A 10,621-nucleotide genomic window follows, 5' to 3' on the forward strand; every position below is an offset into this window, starting at 1 on the left:
AAAAGGCCTATTTGCAAAACATCTCAAAACTTTGGTTTTCTTTTAATAATAATTTTGCACTTTAACCAATCATCAAGGTCATGAAATTGTAACAATACACTCTTGTTCCAGATCAAACAGTCATCTCCCCCCTTATGTTGTTCACAGACCCTCTCCATACAATATGACAGAACTTTAAATTCTGGATCTGCAAACCTGGTAGAGACATAATCACAAATAATCTGTAGCTGTGATTGCTCAGGGGGTGAAAAATACAAATAAACATTTTTTGTTTCCTTGTTTTTGTTTTATTTGGATCTCTGGGAGGGGCTTTATACTCTCTCATGGTTTAGGACACTTTACAATCCTCGTTAGCAAAAATCTAAACCTATGAGTCAACGTTAGCAAACTGGCAAATATAAGAATTGAAATAAACTTTGTCTCCTTGAAACAGGAATGGAAAAACAAATTGATTCTGATTTGCAGAATTGAAAAAGAAACTTTTACTTCGTTGCATGTGGACAACTTTGATGTAATGTAGAAGGTGCAATTATAGCCTAAATATAATTGGACTCCTATTGAGTTTGAAGAGCTCAATAAGTATTTTTAACAAAAAACAATGTTTTTAAAAGGGAGAATGGAAATTATTGCACATCAGATAAAGCAATCCAAAATCAGTTGAAATGTCTGTTCTTTACAGTCGAAAATGCCTTTAAACATCATGATCATCTCCAGTCTCTGTGTCTGCGATCACCCCTGTCTCTCTCTCTCTCCCGGTAATCTCTCCTGTCTCTGCTGCCCCAGTCGCTCTCTCCGTACCGGCGTCTGTCCCCTCTGACTCTCGGCTCTCCTCGGTCTCTTTCCCCCAGTCCTCGCTCCTGCGTGGCCCCGGGACCGAGGTTTATCGGTTTGCGGAAGGGTCTGTCCCTGCCGCCGAAACGCAGCTGTCCGGACTCCTTTTTGCCGCCCAACCCGCCCCCGAGCCGACGCGGCACCCATCCTCTGAGGGTCCTCTCCTGCTCGAAGTCCACGAACACTTCGTGCTGGTCCACCACCAGCTTGTCGGCGTCCCGACGGGCCCGACTCACGGACCGCTCCTCCTTGTACTCTATAAAGGCGTATCCTTTGGAGAAACCCGTAACGATGTCCCGAACAAGACGGAGCCGTCGTATGTCCCCATATTTTGAGAACACTATCTGCAGCTTGTCTTCAGTTGTCTGGGGATTCAAGCGGGCCACAAACAATGTGAGCAGCGGGTCGCCAACGACGCCCTTGTTGGGCTTGTAGCGGGCAGACATGGCCCTCCATACCGCCCGGTCATGGGGCTCCACATCTGTCCCGTCGATGCTGCCAGCTTTCAGGGGGTTGTAGTCTTTCGCTATCGGACACCAGTCAGACATTTTAGCTGTAGTGGTTTTTCAGACTTCAAATGAATCAGTGGCAGCTACTCTTGACTGATATACCTAGGCAACACGGACATTTACCGTTAAAAATCGTCACACTACTGTTCATTACAGCGTTAAGTGTCGGAGCGCATCAACAAAAATAATCCGTGAGGAAACTAGTTCTTCTACGTCACATTTTATTGGTTCCTACTTGAGGACGTCTCCTCTTCTCCATGCTTTCCAATGAGACGCGCAATGACAATGATTATTGCACAATTAATTAATTATTATCATGAATAACAATAAACAGGATAGGAATTTTTATTTACTGCACCAATAATAAACTACAAACATCCACCCAAACTGCTAGTTTCTTTGAGATTGTTACCTTTGCTGCTTGAATTGTTTAATGTTGGTTTCACGAAATTATAATTAAATCATTTGTTACCTTTGCTGCTTGAATTTTTTAATGTTGGTTTCACGAAATTATAATAAAATCATTTAAATAGGCGGTATTACACACTTTCCAGGCACACTGTGCTAAAAATGGCACTTTCAAGAAACTGCTACCTTCAGTTACAAAATTGTACGTCACATATAACAAAAGACATTTGACTTGCTGAAATTCGGCCTCAATCTATAAAAAGTTCCTACTCTAACACCCCACCTTCAGCACATCATCAAAACAAGGCCTTTAAATTATGCACTTAGTTTTAAAATATTTCCCTTACCACAATAAATTACATAATTACAAATTCTTTTGTACATATTGCTTAAATTGGAGCTCCCAAAAATGTTCCACTTTTTGTTATGGCACTGCAGCATATTTTTTCCATTTTAGTAAAATTAAACTCAGTGAGTTGTAGTTAATACATAATTAACAAACATGATGGGGAATTTAGTTGCTTTTTAACATAGGGACAGTTGGTCTTGAAAAGATTTATTCCCAGAATAAATAAAAACATTTAAAGACTTTGATCTTCAACTCTCTTTGATGATTTGAAACGTGGCACACAAACCAAATACCTTTTCACAGTTCTGCAAATACCTCGTCTTACTACTGCAGCACTTAAAGTGCATTCCACCACTTTGACATGGCTTCGTTTCAGTATAACTGCATGAATTAACAAACAATTAACTTTGAACTTAGGGATGAAAACACACTACACAAAACTTTATAAAAACATTATTTAATGAAAACAGTGAAAACTAATTTTCTTTACTTTGGCTCATAACAAAATCATTAAAATGATTCTACTAGTATTTACACCGTCATGCTGCCTTCGATACAGTAATGAACTGGACCACAGAGCAAAAACCTTTTCAGCCCTTTAGAAAATATTTGTCCACGTTGCATTTGTTTCACCAGAACAAGCTGATGTCCGATGCTGATTTAAATTCACATGTCCTCCACGCTCCACTTGTAAGCTTCCTCCTGGAGAGCTTTTTTATCAGCTATCCGTGTGTAGCGCTTCTGTTCAAATCCATTGGATCTGTAAAACAGCACAGACAGAAACATCATCACAACAACAGTCTTACATGTTCACTAAAAAACTTGAGTTAATAAAGTAAACCTTACTTTCAGCACTTTTTTGACAGGATTAGGCCTGTCACGATAGTAAATTTTGCTGAACGATTAATTGTCTCAAAAAACTATTGCGATAGACGATAGTACTGTACACTGATTTAATGGATATGACGTAATGATGCATGCGATTTTCTGCCAAAGATGGATACACTTTATTTTCAAAAGAACACCCAACACAGGAACTGATTAAATAAACAAAACAACCAAAAACAAAATGGATTCTCGGTCTCCATTAACAAAAATGTACTTGAATAAAAACACCAAAGTGTAAATAAATACTGCATTCAACCAAAAGAGTGCAGATTATGAAGTCTGTACACCATACTGCACTTCAGTAATCATTAGATTTAAATAGAGAAGATGGGCACATCCGACTACCTGATGCAATAGTTCACACTACACGTTAGTTCACACCTACATTTTCCCCTTACAACAATCTTAGAACTTTTATCGTTCTAAGATTGTCTCTTGTTATCATCCTGTACTGTGTGGTGTGTTACGCTAGATCGTTGTGGCCGCTCCGATCTAATTCAGGGGTTTTCCCCACTGGGATTGTTACCGCAGCCTGTTGAATGTGACAGGTAGCCAATCAGAAAGTGCGGATTCTCCTCTGTGCTTTCTGAGGGAAAATTACAGAGGGGAATCCCAAACAGCTGACACAGCGCAACCTGAAGTCCAGCGGACATTGGAGATGATATGTAGAAACAACATTAATGTTTATAAAACATTTCGTGCAAAGAATACAGAAATGACGAGGGGAGAAGTTGGAGAGAAATTGCTACGCAGTTGATAACCCCCGCCCCCACAACAGATTCCTTGAGGCTTTGATGTCAAACAGTGATGTCACTCATCCTGTCTGTGACATCACTGGTGACTGTCTTTATATTCCCAGGTTCCACAGAGAAAATCATTTGCAGTTTAAGGATCAAATTCAAAAATGGCAGAGAAAGATTTCTTGATTAACAAATTAGCGGTTTTACAGAGCAGCCACAGGAAGCTAGAGGAAGACAATGAGCAGCTTCAGAAGACAGTGGAAGCACTGAAGATAAAACTGGAGCGCCTGAGTAACAGAAGAGCCGACGACACGGTTAGCTGGAAAGTAGAAAATAATCTCCTCATAAATTCGAATGAATATTACAAGAAACAAATTGCCAGACTTAATTTAAGATTGGAAGAAGCGAATTCAATAATTACACAATTAAGTTGTGATTATGGAACCTTGGTAAGAGTAAATACAAAACTCAAACGGACACTGGCGACAACAAAACAAAATGGAAAAGGCAATTTGAATGACGCATCAGAAAAACTACAGTGGTTAGAAAGACAAAACGAAGAGCTAAATCAGGAAATTGTAGCTCTGAAAATAAAGCAGGACAGAATAAAATCCAGGGTGGCGGAAAAAACCAAGAAAGTCCTACAGATAGAAGAAAGCCCAGAAGAAGCGACGCCAAAACCCAATATATTTCAGCGAGTCGGGAGAACTTTTCTAAATATGTATGAATCGGGAATGTTGAGATCCTGGGTGCCACCCTGGATTTTTTAATCACTAAACAGGAACTTTGGGGGTTGATGGCAGCATAATGCTTGGGGGATCGCTGGAGCAGAGAGGGAAATGACCTTTTATTCACCATGAGAGACGGCCTACAGAACTCTGGAATTGGTTCATATATATATATATATATATATATACAGTACAGACCAAAAGTTTGGACACAACTGTGTCACCCAGCTGGTTTTTCAAAGAGTTTGGTTTATTTGACATAGAGTAGTGAGAAAAAGAACCGCAGCAGCTGAAAATGAGACATATGTTGGACTTTTGGTCACCGATTGACCTCAGTTTAAGCTTTTGACTAAAAATGTGACTTTTCCAGAAGTAAGCAAAGAAGAAAGAGAGGAAAAAAAGCTGATCCAATCATAGAAAACAAGATATTTAGCAGTTAAAACACAACATACGATTCTGCTAAAGTAACAGAAGTATTCATGTGTTTTGTTGACTCAGACTTCCTAGTTATCTTGACTTCCAGCTGCTTCAGCCTTTGTGCTCGTTTTGAGCTTCATGCTGGTAATGAGTCACAGATACTGAGGTTGTTAGTAAAAATTTGTGTTTCACAAGATAAACGTTGCAAAAACCTTATCGTTTTGCAGATTTAACAAGTCGAAAAAAAGGTTTCGATGAGTGCGCAATAAGGTTAGTTGATTTTATTAATGTATTAAAATGTAAACACTGTGATAGTCAAACATGATGTTTGCAACCAAGAATACAAATTACAGTTGGAGACCTGGGCAAAAAATGTTTAGTTTGTCTTTGGTTTAGCGTGACAGCAGAGTTTTTGCCTAGATTCACCATCTAAAAATGCATCGCAGAAACAGTTTTTAGAATATAAACAATGGATGTTTAACTTTTACCATGTAAATGAATCGTCTGAAATGAGAGCTATTGGAGTGTTTTGTTTCTAAACTGACAGAAAATCTCCCAAGTTGCTTTTCTAGGAGCTGAGATTTGTGATTTTTCTGAAGCATTGTTCAGTCCTATTCAGTCGCCTCATTATTGTTCTCACAGCTGGTGTGAATATCGTGTCTCGGATGTTCAATGTTTTTCTGCATTTACTTAAAGCGGGGGAACATACAATGAATCTTCGTCGCTTCCTACAGCAACGTAACCAAGATGTGTTGCAAGCGAGTGGCAAACTGCGATGGTTATATACGGTACAAACAGCTGGGAGGTTTATGTTCACACGTAACATCTGGAAATATTCTGCCATCGTTCACAAACACCGTTTACTTCTGATTTTTTACCAAGATGGAGGAGTTTCTTTTCCGTGTGTGGTCTTCAAGTTAAAAGGTAATTATTAGAGATTTTCCATTTGTTTACAATAGTTTGGTGGCAAAAACTCAGATTATAATACACTCTGACTCTGATATTTACTGTATTCTACACCAAATTATGAGTTCATTTTAGTTTTCGAAGTTAAACTTAAATGTTTGATGCACAGAATAAGGTGACACTAGGCCTGTCATGACAGCATATTTTGGTGAGCGATTAATTGTCTCAGAAAACTATTGCGATAGACGATATACACTGATTTAATGGAAATGACATAATAATGACTGTGATTTCCTGCCAAAGATAGATACATTTTATTTTAAAAGAACACCCAACACTGGAACTGATAAACAAAACAACCAAAAACTAAATGGATTCTCAGTCTCCATTAGCAAAAATGTACTTGAATAAAAACACCAAAGTGTAAATAAATCCTGCATTCAACCAAAAGAGTGCAGATTATGAAGTCTGTATACCATATTGCCCTTCAGTAAACATTAGATTTAAATAGAGAAGATGGGCATATCCGACTACTAGGCCTGTCGCGATAAATGATATATCGATTAATCGTACGATAAATTAAAACTATCTACATCATTTTAATTATCTGCATTATCGTCTCTTCCAGCCTTTTTCTCTTTCTGTTGATGACGCTAAATGAAAAAAGGCTCAACTCCGGTGCTCTCCACTGTCCCTCCCTTCCTCATTTCCTTAGTTTAATGCCCAGCGCACACTACACCATCTTAGTGCTATCGGTCGATTGTCGGCCCATTTTCAAAATCTGAGATCACACATTAGCCGACAGAAATCCTAGGTATAACGGTTCGATCTGGTTCGATGTGCCGTGTGGTGTCCAACAGTGGGCACAACATAATGGCTACAAGTCCAGCGCTAACTAATTTTAAACCGAACCGTTATACCTAGGATTTCTGTCGGCTAAATCTCTCAGGTTTTGAAAATGGGCCGACAATCGACCGACGGCTCTAAGATGGTGTAGTGTGCGCTGGACATTACACTAAGGAAATGAGGAAAGGAGGGTCAGTGGAGAGCAGCGGAGTTGAGCCTTTTTTCATTCATTCAGTGTCATCAACAGAAAGAGAAAAAGGCCGGAAGAGACAATAATGGCGATAATTAAAATGACGTCGATAGTTTTAATTTATCGTACGATTAATGGATTTATCATTTATCGCGACAGGCCTACTCAGGATCAATATCCTGTTTGAAGGTCTAGTGATGCCCGAGCACCAGGGAACAAAAACCTCTTTATTGCTACAGTGGAAATTGAAACCTCAGTGGCTGCAGGTCTTTTTTCAGTCACTTGAGGGTTTTTGACCTCCAAACTCCTGGTGTCTCTTCTAATTATCAGGGCCTTTTGTAACTTTTTGTGCCCCTTCGCCTTTCCATTTTAGGTCAAGGCAATGATTTTTTCCTCTCAGGTTTTTGGACATTTTTTTTTTAAACTGAGCTGTATTTCCACCATGCAATGAAAAGCTCCCATCAACAGCCCAAAACAATCTGCAAATGTGTGCTTTTAGAAAGAACTCCATCCAGTTAAATCCGTTTGACACGCAAATAGTCACTGAATGCAGGATGCAGTTTGAATTTAGATAAAAATAATTTTGATATTAGTGTTCTTCAACTATTGAAGTTGTTTTTGTCTCATTTGCTGATGGCAACCAGGTGAACAACTTAGGATTTTGCCAATAAAGGTAATTCCTGTCTGTGTTAGGGTAGGCGTTGAATAATTTTAGGTACAACCGCAGAACAGATATGCAATGATTTGACCATCTGTTCTGTGATTTCATGTGAACCATCTACAAGCCTTACCTGTCGACTCCATCCCACCGATAACCTGGTTGAATGTTAAACCGATTTGGAGGCGGTGGAGGCCCTTGGTAGCGAGGTTTCGCTGTGAATAAAATCACAAAAACAAACCTGTTGACTTGGTGTCTCTTTGGCAAACAGCTAACCGCAGAGACTTTATTGAGGTAAATGAAGGTGAGAGACATTCAAACCTGGCGTTTTTGTGTCGCGCTCCTTTTTGCGCCTGAGCATCCCAGCCATTGGATCCCCTTCCCTTTCCTGCTCTCTCAACATTCGGTCAAGATCCTCGTCGTCGTAGTGACGTGCCAGCGGCTTCTGGGCTTCATGCAGCGCATCTTCTAGTTTCTGCTGCTGCATCTGTCCCTGGGCCAACCTACAAACATTTTGATTTAATGAACCACATTACATATTTCAATGTCCTTTCAGATGTCAAATAATGCTTAACAGACTTACCCTCTTCCCCACTGAGCATATTTCTCATCCTTTGCAGCTTTTTCTCCGGCTTTTCTCCTGTGTTCTTCTCTTTCTGAGTCCAAATCCCTCTTTTTACCGCTCTTGTCTCGGAACACCGTTTGGGCATTCCGCGATTCATCTAGTCAAAGTAAGAAACATACAATGAAACATCCTGTATGTTTTACAGTCAAACAGAAACAAAATGAAGAAAAAATGAAACTAACCTTCGAGTGGCTGATTGTTTTTTTCCCGTCGTCGGTTTTCTTCCTGTTCTTTTTTTAAGACATCAATAGAAACCAGACCTGCTTTTCCCCCTGAAAGCATCCTTGGGCCCTGTATAAATAAATAAAAAAAATATAAAAAAATTTGAAGCAAAACATGTTTTGACATTAGTCATGGATATATACAGATATATTTTGGCTTACTTGTGCGGGCCCAGATCTTCGAGGTGGCGACAAGTCGTCATCTGAGTCTTTTCCACTCCGCAGCCGTCTGGGTGGAGACTGGTCAGAATCAGAGCCCTGTCTTCCTTTTGGACGTCTCCTCGGAGGAGATTGATCTGAGTCCCACGCTTCCCGCTTCACAGGCTTTTTTCGAGGAGGTGACTGGTCAGAATCTGAGTCATGCCGATTCTGAGTTCTTTTAGCATCCGGCGATCGTGGATTTGAACTGTGCTTGCTTCTGCTAGGAGAGGAATCTAAAAATAATATTTAGATGATCAGTCTACTGTTTTCTGTCAGTCAGGATACACAAACTGTTATTCAAATTAGCTCGTCAAAAGTTTCATCATAACGATGCAAACAAAAAGTAAAGATGACTGAAATGAAAATACTTAAGACTTTCTATTGCATCTTTACAGCACCTTACTAAAGTATTCATGGCCCTTTTCATCTTTTCTTAACATTTTATCGCAATGCAGCCACAAACTATAATGTATTTAGTGAGACTTGGTGTGTTGGAGCACTAATATGTAATATGGTTCATTAAAGTACTGAACGAATAATGATAAATGGCTACATCTTTAAAAAGAAAAATCTGAAGGTGGGGCACCTATTTTGCCCTTAAATAAAATCCTGTGCAACTTCAATACTAATTCCAAAAAATATCACAAAGGTCAAGGAGCACAAGGGTTATGGTATCTCAACAGGAGCTACTAGCCAAGCACTCCAAAAATTTGACTTTATGAAAGTGTGATAGAACAACAAGCCAAATTTGCAGTTTGCCACATAGAAATCAAAGCAAAAACAAACAGCACGTCAAGCTGAACATCCACCATGCTCATAGTAAAACAAGGTAGTAGTAGTAGTATTATGCTGTGGGGATAGCTTTCTTTTGCAAAGCGCTGTATGTCAAAAAAAGATGGTATAAGTTATACAATATCATAGACAGAGTCCAGATTATATTCGAAACAAAAAAGTAATTTACTTTCCCCACCCACCTTTGCTTTGCGCCTTTCTTTGCTTTCCTGAATGCTGCCTTGGAGGTGACGCGTCTGGAGAGTCGTGCCGAGTTTTCCTGGGAGGAGATACATCTGGAGAGTCATGGCGAATTCTCCTGGGAGAAGAAGCATCTGGAGAGTCGTGTCTCTTATTTGTGGTGGGAGAACCGTGTTTATTTCCCTTTAGTGAACGTTCTGGAGAGTTAGGCCGCATTTCGCTTGACACAACAAGGTCTGTGTGTTCACTTCCTTTCTCCTCCTGCTCCTCATCCTCCTCCTCTCTGTCCTCATCAGCTACACAACAGGAGATTTGAAGTAAATATCAATCCAGATTCACACATAAACAAATTCTTATTTTCTTCACTGTTACCTCCAACAACTTTCCACCTGTTGCTGGTCCTAAAGACTTCCAGTTGTTTCACATCATCTGGTCGCTCATCAATAAATTCAGCGATCTAAGTACAGAATTCAAAACAAAGTACAATAGTTTCCTTGGAATATCTTTTAACGACTACATATATTTTAATTTGCATGTTTTTAAATAAATAAAGAACATATTTATCTTGAGAAAAAAATATTTATTTGAATATTTGATAAGTAAGTAAAACTTAACAATAAAATGAGTGAATGAATAAATGAATTTAGGCTAGCCTGCAAGCTAACGTTAGCACGATGCTTACCACTGGAGCCTCCTCTTCATCTTCTTCAACCTCCGTTTGCTCCTTCACCATCTGTCTCCAGTCAATGTCGTCGTCCACTATTTTAAGTCTTCAGATGGAAGAAAGCAAAATAAGACGAATGTCACATCAAGCTACCCGCCAAAGAGTCGCCGAGATTCGAAACTAGCTTGCGCGCTAGTGTAAATCTAAAACGTGAGAATCGCAGTTGGACTTTTCATTCGCTCACCCTCTCTCGGGAACCTTCCGTCGTTTCTTTTTTATCTTCCCTTTTGATTTACTGGAATTGTCGTCTGCTGACAAATACCGTTTGAGGTACTCAGCTTTAGAAAGTTCTGCTCCCTTGCTGTTGCTAGTAGAGGCAGCCATAACTAGATGTTTTTGGAAACTACGGATGACATTGAGGATCAAGCGAACAGAAGACGCGGATCCGCATCATTATGTAAACGGAAC

General features: G+C 39.6%; 2 protein-coding genes across 2 annotated transcripts; both read right to left on the bottom strand.

Annotated features, from left to right (window-relative positions):
* Positions 1 to 23: 23 nt before the first annotated feature.
* Positions 24 to 1,543, bottom strand: snrnp35 (small nuclear ribonucleoprotein 35 (U11/U12)). Its single transcript, XM_044139806.1, has one exon. It carries the CDS (start codon positions 1,377 to 1,379, stop codon positions 705 to 707), a length of 675 nt encoding a protein of 224 aa, XP_043995741.1. The 5' UTR covers positions 1,380 to 1,543; the 3' UTR covers positions 24 to 704.
* Positions 1,544 to 2,538: 995 nt separating this feature from the next.
* Positions 2,539 to 10,578, bottom strand: bud13 (BUD13 homolog). Its single transcript, XM_044139805.1, has 10 exons — positions 10,398 to 10,578; positions 10,172 to 10,259; positions 9,862 to 9,946; positions 9,492 to 9,785; positions 8,479 to 8,750; positions 8,278 to 8,386; positions 8,054 to 8,192; positions 7,792 to 7,973; positions 7,604 to 7,685; positions 2,539 to 2,857 (listed from the first exon to the last, which is right to left on the bottom strand). Exons 1-10 carry the CDS (start codon positions 10,535 to 10,537, stop codon positions 2,764 to 2,766), a joined length of 1,485 nt encoding a protein of 494 aa, XP_043995740.1. The 5' UTR covers positions 10,538 to 10,578; the 3' UTR covers positions 2,539 to 2,763.
* Between the last annotated feature and the right edge of the window lie 43 nt (positions 10,579 to 10,621).

Source organism: Gambusia affinis, linkage group LG15, assembly GCF_019740435.1.
Source record: "Gambusia affinis linkage group LG15, SWU_Gaff_1.0, whole genome shotgun sequence".
Lineage (NCBI taxonomy): Eukaryota > Metazoa > Chordata > Actinopteri > Cyprinodontiformes > Poeciliidae > Gambusia > Gambusia affinis.

Excerpts from the sequence above, each read along its gene's own strand:
- snrnp35 (XM_044139806.1), bottom strand. The coding sequence starts at position 1,379 with ATGTCTGACTGGTGTCCGATAGCGAAAGACTACAACCCCCTGAAAGCT.
- bud13 (XM_044139805.1), bottom strand. The coding sequence starts at position 10,537 with ATGGCTGCCTCTACTAGCAACAGCAAGGGAGCAGAACTTTCTAAAGCT. Across the intron at positions 10,260-10,397 it reads CGGAAGGTTCCCGAGAGAGG|ACTTAAAATAGTGGACGACG; the intron begins GTGAGCGAATGA and ends TTCCATCTGAAG. Across the intron at positions 7,974-8,053 it reads TATGCTCAGTGGGGAAGAGG|GTTGGCCCAGGGACAGATGC; the intron begins GTAAGTCTGTTA and ends AAATGTTTGTAG.